We start from the raw sequence: 20,252 nt of genomic DNA on the forward strand, positions 1-20,252 counted from the left end.
AAACAAAAGGCACCAGTATAGTTCTTTTTCTATATAATATTATAGTGGTAAATACATAATATAGTAGACAATTGTACATTTGTCCAAAATCATAGAACATACAACACCAAGCATGAACTCTAATATAAACTGTGGACTTTGGGTGATAAAGACCTGTCAACAAAGGTTCAACAATTATAACAAACATACTGCTGTGGTGAGGGATGTCAGGAGTTGGGAAGCTGTGACATGTGGGATGGGGCTGTATGAGAACTCTCTGGACTTAGTATCAGTTTCGCTGTGAACTTAAAACTGTTCTAAAAAGTGAAGTTTATGAATTTTAATGATATGCTATTTTTAAACACAAATCTTTTAATGTATACTTTTCTATCTGGGAGGGAATAGTAATTAAATATTTATAAACAGTTAGGTAGTTTATTTCCTCTGAGACTGGCATACATGTTCCTTGCCTCCTCATTAAAGTTACTGGACCAGCAGCACAGAGGTCTGCCCTTTGCTCTGTGAAGGAGAACCCAGAGAACCTCTCCCGGGTTCTGCCTCATGTAGATTTCTTCCCTGAACACTTCTTTCTAACTTGCTTTGTTTTCTGATTCTACTCACACTGAAGTGGCCATGGGCTGTCCTTTCTGACCTCCAGTTATCCATTGGGAAGATCATCTACTTTGTGAATAGCCTGGGGCCATCTAAAATCCCACGAGGACTCCCTTTTAGCTGCTCTGAACACCCCTGAGACACTTCTCTCAATGCCCAACCACCACATTCAAGTGAATGGAGCTCGTAACTTTGTTAACCAATAAAGTCATGATGGCAAGATAAATGTGCTGCTTAAGAAATATGGAATACTTTCCAAATTCAGAAGACTTATTACTTCATTGTAGATTAGTTGCTTTTGCTTTTTTAAAGATAACCTGGTCATAGACTCTCCTTCCTTAGAAAGACTGAAGAGATAGCTTTATATCGTTTTAAAGTGTGACAGTATTTGGGAAAGATGGAGTTTGGTAAATAATGTCCACTATTTCCCTCCAGTATTATATATACATATTACATATGTGTGTCTCAAAGAATAATATATGTGCCTACTTGATATCCGGGAAGACCGCTTAAAAGATAATGAATGAGTACTGTGAATTAGTTATAACCGCATTTTGTTGCTAAAAAGAACCACCCTTTTTAGACAGATAACATCATGTGGGAATATTCATTGTCCTAAGAACTGCATGAAATGCAGTGATGAAATCTTATTTTCATTTATAAAATTAATACTGTCATCTACTCAGAATATTAATGGTTTTAATGAAGATGCAACATCTTGCAAACAAATAATTAGCTTTGTGCATGAAAAGATAGAAGAATCCTAATTAACAAATTGCTAATTTGTCTTAGAGGTTTTAGTTTTTAATCATGACAAGTGGCAGTTTTTAAGTATAGTTTGAAGAATTTATTTCGTTATTCTGTAGCTACCTGGAGTAATTGTAACTCCACCGTTCGAGTAGAACAGTGTATGCTTATTTTGAAATAATGGAATTTCCAGTGTGGGATGATAAGGGCTCTTTAACTCTTGTTTTGAACACCATACCCAAAGCACCTGGAAAAATGCTAACAGCCCTCTAAGAGTCGAGTCATTGCATTGGATTGTGCAAACTATTTAGGCCATACCTAAATGGTTTTTTAAATAGACTTATGAATTGATTTAGGATTTGAGTTACCATAATTACTTAAATGAATCATTCCATAATTGTTATTTACCTCTCCTGTCACAGTTTATCATGAAAAGAACCAAAAACTCAAAACTCAACCCATTCCATAGACCAGTGTTTCTCAACAGCAGCACTGCTGATGTTAGTGGGAGCTGTCCTGTGCATTGCAGGAAGTGCAGAGGCAGCCCTGGCTTCTGCCCACCAGATGCCATAGCCCCCCAGCCATAACAATCAAAGGTGAGGGGGCAGAACTACTCCCATAGAATATGTGGGCTGCATTCACTGTGTATCTGTCATGATATTGTGAAATAGAATGAGCAAAGCTAGGACCAAGCAATGGAAAAAGGAAAATCAAAATAAAACACTCAATCCAAAAGGATCTAAGGAAGTGCTAAATAGCCATGTAAATGTTGGAATTACTTAAACTCTAAGGTTGATGTAATTGGCATTACAAAAGCCCTTCATTTGGTCAGCCTTTCACTTTAAAGAGTGTTTGACTGGAAACTGTCTTCAGCAACTGCTAGTGGATAAAAAGTGTGGACCTTCAGAGGCTTTCCTAAAAATGGACATCCACAAGCCTTTTTTTTTTTTTTTTTTTTTTTTCCAAGAATCAGGGTGGAAATGTACTGTTTTCAAAAATAGTTTTAAAAATTAGACATAAAGTTTCGAGTGTACACGTTTTGAGGAGAAACTCCGTTAAATTTTGGAACCACTAATAAAAATGGAATATTACCAATGCAGTCTCACTGCCTGAAAGTGGTATACAGTGGGGGTATTATACAATATGGATTTTAAATACTAGATGCGGGCGGGATATTTTCCTGTCATGTAACCAAAGAGTTTTGTTGCCTAAATTATGTGGGGTGGGGAGTAGGCACTATAACTTTCTAAGGAAAGTCGTGTTAGCTCTGAAGAAACTTAAAATCCATCTTAGATAATTTGGTCTTGTTCTAATATTTAGTTTCCATTCTATTCTTACTTCAGTATGTGTTTGAATTATTTGTTTCAAGGAATTTCCGTTGTGGTTCAGTGGGTTAAGAACCCAACCAATAGCCATGAGGATGTGGGTTTGATCCCTGGCCTCTCTCAGTGGGTTAAAGGATCCAGCATTGCCACCAGCTATGGTGTAGATCTCAGACGCAGCTTGGATCTGGCATTGATATGGCTGTGGCATAGGCCGGCAGCTGCAGCTCCAGTTCAGTCCCTAGCCCAGGAACTTGCATATGCCATGGGTGTGGCCCTAAAAACAAAAAAATAACAAAATAAATAAATTTTTAAAATTTTTTAATGAATTTTTTTTCAAGTTTAATGTCTTAAGTAAAATGAAGGATTTCTTGGAGACAAGACTCCTTAGATCTAAAATATGTACATTCTGCTCAGAACTATGCAGAATGCATTTCAAACAAAAAATCCTGAAACTAACATTAATATTAATTTACTTAATGGTTATAAAAATATATCATGCCAGAATTTTCAGAGCAAACATGAAACGTGCAAGAGATAATAATAATGTAGTGTTTCGAACAGAAAGTGAAATTAATATGTTACAGAGTAGTAGAGATTACATAATTTCTTTGGTGTGACATTATAAGGAACATTAACTGATTACTGATACAGCTTAAGTATCTAGCTAGGTTATGCATTTGTTGGACCGGAACAAAATTGCCATATATGGTTCCATAAAATATAATCAGCAATTGTTTTCTTATGGATAATTTAATGTATAAAGCTAATAAGCTGTGGAAAATAAAATACTACAAGAGACCTATATCATACTACCGTATATTTAATATTTAAGTATAACATTGCATTTTTATGCCAAAAACTGCCTGAAATCTTCATTTTATAACAGTAAGTCTGCCTGAAGCAATTTTAGTGAATGTGATATGATATAGCTTACCATGACTGGATAATATTTTCTCTATGAATTAAGAGAAGAGTTCCATAATGCTTTGCACTTTCAGACAATTTCTCCTGTAGTTTTGTGCAGTAGTTTTAAATACTATATCACAATACCTTCTCCTTTATGTAATTTAAAATAACTTAAATAAGAATTCCCTTCATGGCTCAGCAGTTAACAAACCTGAGTAGGATCCCTGAGGACGCGGGTTCAATCCCTGGCCTTGCTCAGAGGATTAAGGATCCGGCTTTACTGTGAGCTGTGGTGTAGGTCACAGATGTGGCTTGGATCCTGAGTTACTGTGGCTGTGCCGTAGGCTGGCAGCTGTAGCTCCTATTCGACCCCTAGCCTGGGAACTTCCATATGCCACGAATGTGTCCATAAAAAGCAAAAATAAATAAAGGAAATAAAATAACTTAAAAGCCAAATAAAAAACATTTCAGGAGAGAAGTATTTTGTGCACATACATAGTAAATTAATATGAACATATGTTAAAAACATGTCTGGGAAGTTCCCGTCGTGGCGCAGTGGTTAACGAATCCGACTAGGAACCATGAGGTTGCGGGTTCGGTCCCTGCCCTTGCTCAGTGGGTTAACGATCCGGTGTTGCCGTGAGTTGTGATGTAGGTTGCAGACGCGGCTCGGATCCCACGTTGCTGTGGCTCTGGTGTAGGCCGGTGGCTACAGCTCCGATTCGACCCCTAGCCTGGGAACCTCCATATGCTGTGGGAGCAGCCCAAGAAATGGCAAAAAGACAAAAAAAAAAAAAAAAAATGTCTGAACATATTTATATGCACATATGTATACGTATGCATGATGCTTTACAAAGTTTTCTTCTATTCGGTGATTATGCTATTTTCTTTTTTCCACTCCATTGCTTTTCTCTTACCTAATATTTAAAGGTAAAAATAAATATTAAATAAATTTTAATAAAATGAAAATAATTTTTATTCTTTTAATAAAAATAATTTTAAAGCAATAAAAGTACTGTCTACACATCATTTTCTATAATGAAGTCCTTTTCATAGGCTAATTTAGGTTATATTTAGCTTGATTCTGCACTACTTTCTGCCTATTGACCTTTACCAATTAATGATGAAAACAATCAAATAATATACCTACCATGTGGGGAAAAGCACCAGTTTCCAGAATGTAGCACAGAGGGTGTGTGTTTAGTGCTTTACAATGTACAAATGTTTTCACATATCATATTTGAATCTGAAATAACTATGAAGAATATATAATTCCCATTCCCCAGAATAGTCTGGTGGGAAATTTCAGAACTGAGACTCTAATCTGGGTCTTCCTATTTCAGATCCATTCAAAGATGGAATTTCTCCTAAATTCTACTCTATTCTGCCATTCCTGCAAGGCAGAGGTCCTGAACTGCTCACAAATCACATGGAAGAGGGGAGGAATGAATTGCACTCTGTCTGCCAATCCAGCCAGCTTTTCATTAGCTTGCTGGTATAGATTCGTAGATGATTCAGAGAGCAAAATGTTCACCAGCAGCTTGATGTCAGCATGAAAAAATAAACTAGCTTGATCTGGAGTAGCATGGACACAGCCTGTTTATTGGAGCTGGGCTTGCCTCTTTGGTACCATGAAGGTTTTCACTATGGTTATATTACTTATGGTTATATGGTCATAAAGTAAACTCCTTTTTACGTTATCCAAACTAGAGTGACTGTAAAAGATTTGGTTTCCATAGAACAGAAAGAAATGGAAAATTGGAGTATGATCTGGTTTACAGAAGCTTTTGTCCAAGGTCCCTGGGGAATCAGTTATTTTCATGGATGGGAATTGATTTGAAATGAACAAATGTTACTGCAGAATCCCAGAACGGTGAGGTACTTGAAATGCTTTGAATTATCACAATATTGCACTGAATTTATTTAACTAGTCATTTAATGATATTTAGTAAATACTGTGTACTTGGCATATACAAAGTGCTGCAGATAGAAAAATAAATAGGATGATCCCTGCCCTCTACTGGTTCATGGTCCAGCATAGGAGAGGGGTAGCGCCAAACAGTGGCAGCACAATGAGATGTAGGCACCAGATACCGTAATGAACTTAGGGAAGCCCAGAGAGGGACCTTAAATCATCAGTGACATCAAGGAAGGCTTACCTTCTGATAGGAAAATACTTCTTATCTGGGAGAGTCCAAGTTTATGCCTGTTGTCCAGTACCTCCCTTCACTCTCAGAAGTGTGAGTATGCACCAGCCATGATCAAGTGGCACTGCTGTTCACTGACCTCATGAAGGATATCGTGTTCTAAATAAGGACGTTGGAATTTGCCTTGAAAACCTTAGGGAGTACTGAAGGATTTTAAGCAGTGGAGGAGAAGAAGGACAGTTTAGTGTACTCAGTCTACCTTTGTCTAGGTCATCAAGCAGTAAACAGAAAGGTAAGGCACTTGCTTTGACAATCAGCTAGACGTGTGCGTTGTGCCAGGCACTTCCCCAACTAGGCCTGTTCTTCATGACAGTCCTGTGACAGAGCCATTCAGGCTCACAGAGGCTGTATCTTCCCAAGTTCACAGCTACTGTGTGGCAAAGATGGGTTGTCACTCCCCTCTAGATATTCAACTCAATGGTCTTCCTAACACACTTTCTGCCTCTAGTGACTGCTCTGGTCCCATTAGAGTTGACTGTGGACTAAAGTACTTATGGAAAATACCCATGTCATTAAGTGGGTATTGTCATTAAAATAATAGAATGAAATCTGCTGTCCTGGTAGCCATTGAATTGTTATGATATTCATTAATCCTACAGTCACTTTGGATGCCTGAAACTTTCGTGTTGATTGATCCTCTTCTTTTGCAAGGGCTTTCTCTGTAGCAAATGTTGTTACATTAAGTACGTTTCTATCCTCAAACAGACGTGGAATTGAGGTTCTGCTCTACCCCTTCCAAGTGACTTAATTCTTTGAGGTTCAGTGTCCTTGCTGGTCAAAGGATATGAATACTGCCTACCTCACAGAGTTGTGTAAGGATTGAATGAGTGAATGCATGTGTGCTCCTGGCACACAGTAAGTGTAAAATAAATGTTAGCTGCTCTCACTGGGAATGTGGCCTGGCACACAGTGAGTGCAGAATGAGCATTTGTTGAATGAATGAATGAATGAATGAATGATAACCACGTTTTTTTATCTGGGAGCGTGTTGATTACCCTTACATTTTACTCTATCAGCAAGACCATGCTAGATGCTTCACCCTAATAGTCCTGGGTGGTGGTATTCTCTCATTTTTTCAGCAAAAGGGCATCATCGTATGACGCTATCCCAGAAAGTAAAACAAAGGAAACCAGTCAATCCTTGCCATGCAATATAAATAACTCTTTGAGTGGAAACAGGCATGCAGTTTCTAGCAACAAGACTTCCTGTTGCAGATCTGACATGTTTCTGGCACCATGTCATGCTATAAAAAGGATGCTGTCCAAAGAGAGGATGAAGTGTTTGGGAGAATGCTACGAAAAACATTCAAATGAGACTGGGACAATGCTCTGGGGGAGTTGTTAGAACTTTTGTAAACATAAAGACAATAAAAGAGACTTTGGACTTGAAACTCTTTAAATACATGTAGTGAATGTGCCTTGGTAAGAGCACATCTTATGCTTGAATCCTTAAGTTAAGCAAGGAAAATTATACCATTATCTTAATACAAATGTGAATAAGTCACCAGGAAAAGTTACATGGGACCATAGGTTAAATATCAAAGAAGGTGTTGTAGAAATAAATATAACTGTATAGCATTTGCAGATCTCAAAGAAAGTTCAAGAATTATACTCTTTTTGATATAACAAAAGGATTGATTGACTTCTCAAGTTCACTAAAGTGAAAGATACACACCATAAGAGTTTTGTTTCCTTTACTAATGGACAGATTTATACTCAGTGACTTGAAAGATTAATCCATTTCTTTAAAATGTCATTATGTTTTCATTCCAAAAATAGAAACTCTCTGGAACACGAAATAAATAAATGTCATATGTCATGACAGAAAGGAAATGAAGTAGATCTAAGCTGAACTTCTTATATTTCGAATTGATCACGTTTGCCCTGAATATACCAAAATATATTTCAACACCTGTCCTACCATTAGGAGATTGTAATGACCAGAAGTCTATTTCTGTAACATCGTTGCCATATTTAGTCTCAGTGTTATTTTCTGAGTAGTAATAATAGGGAAGTGAGAATCTCCATCTTAATAATTCTGTACCTTCCTATTTTTATTTTTATTTGGTACTGCTACTTTTAATCTCAAATTTATTCAATAATTATATGTCTTCACCTCTTTTTTAAAAGTTTTCATCCCACTTAATTGTCACCTAACCAGTCAAAAGATTAACTTCTCTGTTAATCTTTTTCTACTGCTGTCATTCAAGTCTCAGAACCTCCTCAAAGCTCTGAACTTCTGGTCTCTCAGGTTTTTCTTGTTCTGAGGCTGCCAGAGCAGAGCACGGTCTTCCAGACCAGACTGTGTGAAAAATACCCTCACCTTTTTCTCTGTGTGTCAGATACTGAAAAATGCTCACTGTGCTTAAAAAGGAATACTAGAAATCAGTACCAACCCCCCAGAGTAATGACTTTCATTCTTTTCATTCCACATCTGTGCAGGATTTAGGGACTGTGGTAAATGAGGTGAGAGCTGATATGATGTGGAAATAGTGAGCTTAGGTAAGGATTGGCCAGCAAGTTTGAGTGTACTTCTCAAATTGTTCTCTTAGTGGATGGATTCAGAAAAATTTGTCTACAACGTGACAAGTCAGAGGAATGTTCTGAGCAATTGTTTGAAATGACACTGAGTTTCCACTACGTAGTATAGTTTTAAAGCTGTTTGCTTTATAGAAATTTATAATTACTTGGAAATTCATTTCAAAAACAAGACTCCTTCATGGAATCGGAAATCATTGCTCCTGATTTTCTGATATCAGACACCTCGTAGAGGCCTTTTAGTAAAAACCAGTGTCATATGTCAAATATGTTTTGATTTGGTTATTTCCATTAAATGCAGCAGAATGGATTTGGAGTGATAGTTAGCTTTTATCCAGGCGTTCTTTTCTTTCTTAAATAATGTATAGTGAAAATGGATTTCTTTGTGATTGGGAATTTGGGGTTAATGAAGTTTTCTTAAAGCCTGCATATTTTTCTTTCAAAGAAAATGATCTTTTAATGATATCAGAAAACCTTTGTTCTATTTATTACTGTTTCATAAATTTGTTTGTCTCTGCATAGGAATTTAAAATAGAATTGATGCCCCTTAATAATTTAACGAAAGCATAATAAAGACAGGATGAAATGCAGCATTGCAGTGGAGACCTGTCACTTGACTAACCTTGGGCCACTCACTCACTGGGTGTCCTCTTGTTCCAGGTGCCTCCAAAAGGAGAGTCTGTGTTGAAAGCCCAGGGAATCCAGGGGGGCGCATCAGGAGGAGGAGGACCACCATGGGGAGGCAGGGAGAGCCACATCTCCAAGCTGCCATGGCCCTGCAGCAGGTCATCGCTGCTTGTTAGGCATAAGAAACTTCTCTAGAGAGGCCACAGGAAGTCTGTGGGCCAGTCCTCTCCGTTGGCCGTATTCCTCCCACACTCTTAGGGGTGTGTTCCCAGCCCTGCTGCACAGCCTCTAAGGATGGCAGAGCCTCTGAGGATGATAGAGCCTCTTGATGTAAATTGGTGCTGTGCTTGGGGCCCCTCTAACTGTAGCTGTGATGGCAGCAGAAATAGTGGGTCTGGGGCTATCACCATGGGAACCAGTGGTGTGGAGTGGATAAGCAGTGAGATCCTGCTGTATATAGCACAGGGAACTATATCCATTCACTTGTGATGGAACATAATGGGGAAAAATGTGAAAAAAAGAATGCATGTATATGTATAACTGGGTCATTTTGCTGTGTAGCAGAAATTGACAGAACATTGTAAATCAACTATAATAAAAAATTTTTTCTTTTAAAGGCCAGTAGTCAAGGCCTGAAGGTCAGGCAGGCTGAACAGACGTGGGGAACGTGTGATTGGACCCATCAGAGACAGGTTACTTAACTCCTCTGTGTCTCAGTTCTGTAAGATGGGAGTAATAGTAGTCATCATATCACAAGACTGTTACAAAAATTAAATGGCTTAATGTATTCAGTGGGTTAGAAAGTGCCTGCAAATGTTAAAACTGGTTCGAACCACGAGGGCATCATTGTCTGAAGTGTGGGGCCATTAAGTATTACTCTTCTAAGCGTGACTACTTCAAATAATACAGAGTGCATTTGAGTTAATGAGTTTAGAGAGTTGTTTAAAAGGCAAGCAAACATTGCAATGTAGCCATACCTTTATCAGCAGAGGGACACTACTGCTAGGATGCAAATCATGCCACTGGGACTTGGGGTAGGACAGCATTTACCGGGACAGGATCAAGATACATGCAGAGCACTGTCATAGAAAGCCTTAGTTATTGAAGTTAATGACAGAACTATGGTGTACAGTTCTTCCCCAGACAAATATATCACTAGGACAAAGATGAGAATATAAATTCAGTTCCCAGATTCTAAGTGGTGGGTACAGTGTACTTGTGGGGACACTATTCTTTCTCTCTCTCCCCCTCCAGTGGCCAAGTCTTCAAGCAGCCACTCTGTGCTCAGGTCATATTTCTTCTCCATGCCATTCAGATCAGCAGCAGAGTGTTTACTACTCAAGTTCAAGTGACAGGAGCCAACCCAGAGAGTGGTTTCTCTTTCCCAGTTCAGCTCTGCTTGCTCCCAGGTTGAATGCACATCGTTTCAAAGCACCCACAGTAGTTGTTTCCTTTTCTCTGGGTGTTGACGGGCTGTGCTCTGCTGGTCTCCTTTCAGTGAGTGAGAGCCACTTTCCTGGACCCCCTTGCTGGTCCCCATGCCCAGTACCAGTTTCATTCAGTCTGGCAACGTGTGGAGGCAGACTGCCTTAGACCATCTCACATTTCCACAGTCAGACTGGAAGCTGGAAGATAAACAAGCACATGCTCCCTCTCCAGTGTCTCCTGACCTTGTTCCTTGAGAATGGAGGATACGTAGCAAGCTAGGAGCAAATACCTTGCTGTATTTTTATTGGCTACCCGTTACTCTGCATGTGAACAGTGGTGACAGCTGTGCTCAGCGCCCATCACCACTCTTACATTAGGCTGTAGCTTTCAGAATACTTTGCTCTACATGAAGCAGCAAAAGTCTTTGCCTTCATTGGCCAAACTTAAGATATTCCTTTCACTACAGAAAAAAAAAAAAAAAAAAAAAGATAACTTCTAATCTTACATTGAGCCAAGCAATACAAAATGGATATTTTATTTTAAGGCTATTACTGTTTCGTAATGATTTATTATCTTCTAAGAAATATCAAATTAACTCCCTGTTATAAACATTTCCATTTTTAGCTCCTTAAAAAAAGATATCCAGTATTCCTTCAGAAAACACCCAGAACTGTAAGGTTTTCCCTCTTACAGGAGATACAATGAGGTACTGTTTCATGAGTCCCGCGAGGTCCTCCTCCCCCTCCTCCAGAAGCAGTTTTCTGGTTTTCTTTTAATGGTTTCCCTAAAAAGATCCCATTTCCTAAAACCTATAGCAGCACCAATGATTGATTTATACTTCACATTCTATCTTTGATTTTTCTTGTGTTAGCGGTTTTCAGAGCCTAATATTGCCCGTTTTTGCCCATCATTTACTGTATTCATACAGTGCTGGATGTCTGCTTTCAGTTTTTAAATAGAAGAAATAATAACTACCTAGTTTGAAAAGCTCTGTGGGATTATGGGTTTGGTTAATATCCTCTGAAAACAATTTTTAAAAAACTGTAGTAGAAGATTATAAATGACTTTTCATGTGATTGCATCCCCTGGTGCTTTGAAATAAAAACACGAGAAAGAGTATAAAGCACTTGGTCAGAAAGACTAATCCTGAGTTGATGCCATTTACATTTAGATTTAAATAAGTCAGCCTATTTACTCCTTCAAATTTTGCTTCAGGTTTTAAATTGAGAATACGTGGAAATTAAAGTCCTAGGATGCTTAGATATGTTTCAGAAGTTACAGTGCCTAAAATCAGTTGACTTCTAAGAATAATAATTATGACAAACAAATTTAAGGAGTATTCAGTTCGTTGTTTTTAGTAAAATAATGTTATAACTATTATAAATAAGGTTCAACTAGGTGATGCGAACTGGGGTCATTAATATAAAAATGCAAATACTGTGCCTTTTAGACGATGGCATATGCAGACATACCACACAAATCATTGTAAATCTAATCCCTCATTTTTTATGGGTGATGGAGTATAAAGCAGTGTGTCATAGTGGAAAACTCTTCTAGGAATCTAGACCTCAATTCTATTCCCAGATGGAGTGCATGACCAGTAAAAAGTCTATTTCTTCAATCATAACATGAGGAGTTCAGACAGGATGCCTTCAGGGACCTCCAAGGCTAAAATTCTAGGACTCTGTGCATTCTAATTCTTCTTCAGATAACAACTGGGCATACACTCAACACACTGGCTCACAGGATGCATTATAAGAACGTTGCATCAGCAGGAGGTCTGTTGAGATCCCTGGGAACAGCTCTTGGACAGGGTGTGGTTGGGTGGAGCTGTAAAAATGTCAAGGATGGCTTTAACCTGATGGGGGGAGGGGATAGGACTCCAGGATCTTGGCTGCTTTTTCTCCCGGGTTCAAGAGTTTATCCAAAGACAAGGGGAATGACCAGGCCTGCTTTGACAAATATGTCTTTGGCCACTCAAAATTCTTCAAAAAGAGGGCATAAGTTAATTTATAGGCAGGTCTCTTCATTCTTGGGCAGTCTACATTTTTTTAATTAAATTAAATCTTGAAGATTTCAGCATTTAAATATGGGATCCTATTTCTGTACTTTTTTTTTTTTTTTTTTTTTTTTTTTCTTTTTGAGGGCTTCTGCTCCGGTAGCAACCAATTTTAATCCAGTGTAAGACTGTGAATTATCCCCTTTCAGAAGCCTTCAAACTATCGTTTTAAGTCACCACCTTCTCTAGGAAGGTAATCTGTTTAATCAAGCACATATTATTTAATTTTTGTTAATTAGGTGTTTCCTGAGGACTGGCCCTAAGCTATACCAACACTAAGGGTAACCAAGATGTGTCCTCTCTTCTGGGACCTCAGTGCCCAATGACTTAGTCCCTTAACAACAAAACCTGCCTGGAACCAGAGGGCTACCTGGGGGCGGTGGGGGATCAGAGGCTGGAGACAGAGCAGCCCTGACTGAGCGGAGCTGGAGGGCGTAGGAAACAGTTCAACAAGTAGAAGGGAGGGAAGGCAGTCTGGACTAAGAGGTGTGGATGAATTTCACATGCACCAGGACACAGGGGAGTGGGCATGGTTAGGCTAGAGACTCTCATAGCAAAATCACTGTGGCCGCTGCCCCCCTACAAAGCAGGCAGTAGCATGAGGTAGAGGTCATCTTTTTAGGTATCTCTCCATTACAGGTCCTTGGAAAGAAGCTTTCAGATGAGTTGCGAATAGCTTGGTAGTAGTAGAAGAAGCCACCTGTATAGAGTTCATCAGGGAAACAGGAGGGGGGTGTGTGTGGGGCGGGGGGTGTTTGGATAGAGAGAGTGATTTCTTATAAGGAATTGGCTCTGATTATGAAGGCTGAGAAGTCCCAAGATCTATAGTTGGAAGTTTTGTTTGTTTTCTTTATAAAAAATATTCAAACAATAATAAATGGTATAGGCTAGTCCAAAAAAGCTAGTAGGCTTGAGACCCAAAAGAAAGAGCTCATGTTTCAGTTGGAGTCTAGAGGCCGGAAAACAGTATCCCAGGTCCAGCAATCGGCAGGAGGAGTCCCTTTTCCTCTCAGGAGCATCAGCGTTTGTGTTCTATCCACGCCTTTGGCTGATTGGATAAGGCCTACTTACAATAGGCAGAGCAGTCTGCTTTATTCATTTTACCAATTCAAATGTCAATTTTGTCCAAAAACACCCTCACAGACACACCCATATTAATATTTGACCAAATATCAGGACATCTAAGGCCCAGACAAGTTGACACATAAAATCAACCATCAAACCACCTCCTAGTCTTTTAAGGCTTAATTATAAAGCATCCAGGGGTATTCTGCCAGCCTGATTACTAAATTGGCAGCTCACTGGGACTTGCTTTTTTGAAAGCCTCACAATTCCATAGAAATTCTGTATAACATCAGTGAGATACTGTCATCACTCTGCTTTGATGCTATATTGACATTATTTTCAGAACTGATAGCTAACTTATCATTATAATTCAGAATATATGTATGCATGTTCTGGGGATTACGTGCATGTGTTAGAAAGCCAGACTTCCTGGCGTTGAATTTTTTAGGAGCTGTATAACTTTGAGCATCTAACTTTAATTCTCTGTGCCTTTGTAGGCACTAACTCTTGTTTCTTGTGAACATTAAATCAATTAATACATATAATTTAATACATGTGAAGATACAGGTATATTTCAGGTACATAGAATGTACTTTAAAAATTGTTTGTTTGTTTGTTTGTTTGTTTTCCGATAGCCACATAACTTTTCTTCAAAATGCTGTTTCAGCCTTGGCTCAATATTGCTTAAGTATTGGTACTTTTTGAGGAAGGAGTCCTTAGGAGCAGTAACATTGAGTATACTCAATTATCATACACTTTGAATAGACTAAAACCAAAACTTCAAAGCCTTAGTTGGCTTGAAAATGACACCAGATTTAGAAAATGAGTAAGAGAAGATGAAATAGAAAGTAACACATTTATAGAATCTGCACAGGCAGTGGAGTATTTGATTCAGTTCACTACTTCTGTTCAGTTCAGTTTGCTATAGTCAGAGAAACTGTCCATATTTTAAATGGTTCTTTGGCATCTTAAGATTAAAAACATTTATAAACAAACCAACAGTGGGTGGGGGTGGAGAAATGGTAAATGATGCTCTTTGTTAGGTTTTGAGCTGGCAGGAGTAACAGGCGGATCGCATTGGGGCTAGACTGTCTTTGGGTTGAAGGTATTCACCTGACTGATGGAAAAGCACCCTTGGGTAAGTCACCTGGACTCAGGCCTCCTAAGCCAGATGACAGAACAGCCAAAATGTCCAGCTATTCTTTTCTGAGTGTGTTATCTCTTACTTGTCCTAACAACCACATCATTCAGTAAGTAACTTCAGATCTGTTAAGTTTGTTCACGTAACATGAAATCTGTTTGCAGGATGCTCTTTGAGGGATCCTTTGGTTCTTTGAACTTGATGAGTACTTCAGTGTCCTTAGGGAGGTCTTTACATTGCAGCTCATGTTTATACGAATCTTCAGGGCACCCACTGCTGCTGTTCAGAGCCAGTTCCAAAGCTGTAGTGTTTGTACGGCCCTCTGATGCTAGCAGCTCAGGGTGGTGGAATGCCATGTCTAAACACAAATTTTTTGATGGTGTATAATGTCTGTCCATAGTACTGTGTACTTGTACCTCCATCTACAACACTATTCTGTCTTGAAAAGTAACTTTTCAGATTTTCAAGTTCCCACATCTGAAATTAGTTTGGCAATGAAAGTATATTCAGACTCAGCTCTTTGAAGCTGGCTGTATTAGTCCATTTTATTATTTTCTTGGGAAAAATCTTCCTGTAACTGAAAGGGAAATGCTTTGCCTATTTATCAAGTGACTAAAGATAGCTGAGGATTAAGTCTGAATGGAGTGATTACTGCTTTCAGAAACCCAAATAATGCAAAGTATGTTGTTGATGTTGTTATTGCTGTTGTTGCTTGAACTGTTCAACAGTTCTGCACTCCTACCCCTGTGAATTTCCTCCTCCCAGCTTGTTTCTAGCTTGTAAATTTGTATATGGATTTCTATGCATTTGTAATACTTTACATTAATTCTATGTCTTTGCAAAACTTTGGAGAGGAAAATTTAATCACGGAGCCTGTATATTTGTATTGTTATCTATTGTTATTATTCTTAGCCATGCTTGAAGTGGCACATGCTCTTTTCAAATATTATAAAGTTAGAATTTCTTAATCATAATGCTACTGTGATGAAACCAGTTTTAGTCTCTTAGGAGAACTCTGCACTTTTTCATTTTTGAGAGCCAAACTCAATGCATTGAGCTGTGCCTTAGTAAATTTTCCATTATCCTTTTCTTTCAGAAACCATGCCATCCATTTAATATTTCATTACAGCTGAACTGCAGTATGTATACATGGTACGCAAAATGAGCCATTTTGTTTTAAAACAGATTGCAGATGAAAGGAAACCATTCATTTCTTGCTTGCTTGCTGTAATTACTAGAGCACTAATTACTCAAAATCACTGACATCCAGGGTCAGGAAAGATAACAGAAACATCAAAGAATAGATGTGGCTCTCTCACTGTGACAGATTTTCCATATTTCCAACCACAGTATTTTTTTATGGCTACTGTTTTCCAGTTTGATGGTGAAACCAACAACAACAACAACAAACATGCACGCAGTCAAGATTGCTGAATGTTTACTGTTATTTCATTCGCAGTTTGACGGTGAGAACATGTATATGAGCATGACAGAGCCGAGCCAGGACTATGTGCCAGCCAGCCAGGTGGGTTAATTAATCTTCTCTGCCTTGTTTCAAATTGTAATTAAACAAATTCAAAGAGTTGCATTGCAAATGAGTAGCACTATCAGTAACTGCCGCAATCAGGAATAATCATAATTTATAAACAAAGCATTTAAGCCTTGTTTCCAGTTAATGAGATCGAGCTGATAAAACACCGGAGTTGGCATTTGTTGAAAGATAATACCTTGTTTCCTCTCCAGAACGGCAAGCAGCTGTTTTGCCAGCATGATCTTTCCTAAACAGTTGTTTTACCTTTAGGAAATAAAGTCTTTACAGGTGCAGGTTATTGGAGCTTCTGACTATAGATGAGTTAATCATTATAAGCTACACAAGTCACAAATAGCCTTGGTTATCAACCATTGGGGCAGTTTTCAATGAAATGTTACACTGATCACCAAAATCACGTGGCCAGTGAGTGCTGCATGGCTGCTTTCAAGCCAAAATGTATGATATGATGGAAACCTTTGAAAGGCATGTTTGTATCCATTTCACTGGGAATGGTTGACGAGGTATTTAATCATGAGAAGTGACAACAACAGTCCAGTGAAAATGTAAATGGTAACATTTATAAAAGTAAATGCTTGACTATTTATTTTTAGATACTTAAGACCGGGCCCTTTGATGCAGAGAAGGCATTTGAAGCAAAATGGTAATTACCCTAGGGTGCCATATACTATAATATGTAAGGACATTGTAAGCAAAAATAAATAAATGAATAAGTGGAAGTGAGGGAGCGTTCACAAGAGCGTTTTGTGGACTTGAGTATATTTTTTTTTCTAGGAGAATTAAACCATAGTAACTTGGAGTTTCATGTGTCAGTAACTATGGCTTTAAACTCAAACATTAAAAAACTTGTTTTCAGTGCCTACTTATCTGCCCGAGTAGATTTGATAACTAGGAGGAGTGGAGGAAGAGGGAACAAAAATAAGACTCTTTTTCTTCATGGTGGTTGTCAGTGAATTAAATCTAATGTATATGTCAGCGGTGCACTCTCTGGGGCTTTGAAATTTCTCTAAGAACAGAATGTCTTAGGCTTAACTCAAAACAGAGGCAGGAGTGCCTCTCCGTGAACTTTGCATTTAGGAGTCATTCTGATCACTACCTTCCTTGGCAGACATTCTGGAAACTATACTGTATTGTTCAGATGAGAGGTCATCATTAAGTTCAAAGATCCGGACTGTATCTCCTTCCATTCATTCAGCTTGAATTCATTCAGCTAAGTAGCCTCCAAGATCCAAGTTCTGAGTTGGACTGTTTGATTAAAAAATGAAAAATGTTACTATTAATTTTCTTCTAACCATCAATCCCAAAACTGTACTGACAAGTTTAGTATTACTATTAGATTAAAGCAACCCGGTATCATCTCTTTGGTGCCTTTAGGGTTTTGAAGTGTAAGGGCTAATTGAATTTGTTTGAAACAGTAGAAACACAAAGTCAATAAATGATTGCTGTTATAAAGCCAGCAGCTCCCTTTCAGAGAATCATTATGTCCCTCTCAAAGACTTTGGGATAAAGGATTGCAAATTCAAAGCATATGCATCATAACAACTTGGCTCCTTAGATTTTTAAATTCAAGTGCAATGGATAATATTAAGTGCTGACTAAAATTAAACAACTAACATTTTTCATAGTATTTCAGTCAAGAGTTACCAAGAATATTTTAAATACCAGTAATAATTTATGAAGGAGCAAAGAACTCCAAATACTTTTATGTGCTTTGTAAAGATATGACAGGTTTGTGTGCCAGAAGCAAACTAGTTTTTAATAATGTAGCGTATATGAAAATGTTTTCGCAATGTGCTGTTTAAAAAAATTTGACTAATGTAAGATGATACATACCCTGGCGGGGAATAAGCTTCAAAAATTACGTAAGTTGAATGGCCTTAGCTAAATTTTACTCTTAACTTTCCTTTTGTTTACTGTATTATAGTGTGTTTAAGAATTCATTACCTGGTATTCTTTTAGGAAATTTTAATCAATGTATCCCTTTCGGCAACTATAAATAAGATTTTAGTCATCCTGCAGGGAAAAAAAATACCTTTGTTCCTTTTGCTACATAACATCAAACATCTGCATAGTTTAGTAATCCAATACAACTTGCCTCTTAGTATCATTCAACAATTATAATTCCTGTTCAATTTTCAAATCAGTACATGCTTTGGGACTTATAGACTAAGTTGCTAAGTAGCAGCATATGGTGCACTACTGCTCCTGTGATGTTGCTACAAGCAAATAGCATAATTCTAAACCTGAAATGATTTTTATAGAAAGCCAGTGCTGGAATGGCTCCAGAAATGGAAGTAACACTGTAAAAATTAATGGTATTCTTTTAGGCAGTCCCAAAGGACCCTCTGGCACTATCTGCTGCATGAATCCATACTGCTTAAGCTAGTGTATACAAATCCTCAAAATTTTTTTGCATATAATTTTATAATTTATAGGCAGCTTTTACATTGATATAATGCCCTATAATAAGCCTGATGTCTGTATGATAAAAACCATGACATTTCTACTTCTCCTTGGCTTCACTCTTAGAGTATTGACTATTTTTTTCCTATCATGGTTCTAAGTGTGCTGGCCACTTTGTACTTTAAATATCATTCAATTTTTTCTTAACTCTGGGTAGAATTTGAACCATGCAAGGCAAAATTTCTTTGTGGGTTTCTAGACCCTGGCTAAGGGGCCAGTAGTGCCTATTCATTCTGTGCTTCCACACATGGGCAGTATTCTTTACCGGTTCCCTGAATGTCTGAACACTTAAGTGCTCATGTGTACCTCAGTTCAGGTACTGGGTGGAAAAGGTTGAGAGGCTCTGTGTTTGTTTGTTTGTTCGTTTGTTTGTTTAATATACAAGAAATAATCACTGGCACTGGCGGGTCATCAGAAGATTTTTCTAGGAGTTCCCGTCGTGGCACAGCGGAAACAAATCCAAGTAGAAACCATGAGGTTGCGGGTTCGATCCCTGGCCTCACTCAGTGGGTTAAGGACTTGGCGTTGCTGTGGCTGTGGCGTAGGCCGGCAGCCACAGCTCCGATTAGACCGCTGGCCTGGGAACCTCCATGTGCTGAGGGTGCAGCCCTAAAAAGACAAAAGACAAAAATAAAATAAAGAGGATTTTCTAGTGTCAGTTCATGGAGAAGCTTCAGTTACTTGATTGAACCATGTTTTCAGCAAATCACTTCCTCTTTGATCTTAGCCTGGACTCTGATAAACCATTTCTTTGTTTTCCCTCCCTACTTCTTTGCTTCCTTCATTCCTTCCCACCTTCCCTTCCTCCTTTCTTCTTCTTCTTCTTCTCTTCCTTCCTTCGGTGAACAGTTATCCTTTAAGCTTGGACTAATTTTTGTTGTTAATTCTGAGCATCATAGTAAACTCTAAAGCACCAAATGTCTTGACTTGAATCCTATTTTAGATTATTTTCAGGTTGTGATCAGTTTTCTCTCTGCTTCTTTTCTCTTCCCCCACTGGAATTGTCTCTCTTACATGGTCCTCAAGTCTCAAGATTAAATATAACAGTGATAAAATACTGCAATTTTTTTTTTCCTTGTTTCTTACAACTAAGCATTTAGCATAAGTCTCACATCATCCATGCTGAGTGGAAAGGCTGAAGAGGTCTGTACATTTGGGGTAGCGCTCATGTGAGTTTCAGGTTTGATTTCTAACCCCCTGGCACCTGCCCCTAACAGCTCAGACTCAACATATCCACTCGTCAGATCGAAATTCATCACCTCCAGCCCACTCCCTCACCTCCCAAACTTCGTTTTTTCCTGTATTGCCTGTAGTCGTGAGAGTTAACACCACCCACCCAGTCACCCAGACAGAAACTTGGAGAGTCTCCCATGTACACTCAGCCCTGTTAATCCCAGATAGTGGTGATTCTACTTCTCTGCGTCACTCTTGACTGTCTCCGCTTTTCCTTCTGTGCAATTACTGCCTGATTTCTGGACAACCTTCCAGGTTCTCTTTAACTCAGCTCGTCTTACTTCCACCTTTCCGTCTTTTTCACTGTTGCTGAACGATCCATTTTTCTTCCCCAACTCACACCTCCCCAAACCCCTCCAGCCTCTGGTTGGAGT

At 38.5% G+C, this 20,252-nt stretch overlaps 1 protein-coding gene across 4 annotated transcripts in view; it reads left to right on the top strand.

Annotated features, from left to right (window-relative positions):
- Positions 1-20,252, top strand: part of TOX (thymocyte selection associated high mobility group box) — a 301,744-nt gene that overhangs the window by 136,526 nt on the left and 144,966 nt on the right. For 3 of the 4 annotated variants that reach the window (XM_021089342.2, XM_085022318.1, XM_021089344.2), the window contains exon 2: positions 16,093-16,158. The exons of the other annotated variant lie outside the window; for it this stretch is intronic. In XM_021089342.2, coding sequence (XP_020945001.1) covers positions 16,093-16,158 — 66 coding nt within the window. The remainder of the gene's footprint in view (positions 1-16,092; positions 16,159-20,252) is intronic. 4 annotated transcript variants of the gene reach the window in all.

This window comes from Sus scrofa, chromosome 4 (assembly GCF_054392235.1).
Source record: "Sus scrofa isolate SSC_HxYL_T2T_F1_AM1 chromosome 4, Sscrofa_HxYL_maternal_Yorkshire_Landrace_v2.0, whole genome shotgun sequence".
NCBI lineage: Eukaryota > Metazoa > Chordata > Mammalia > Artiodactyla > Suidae > Sus > Sus scrofa.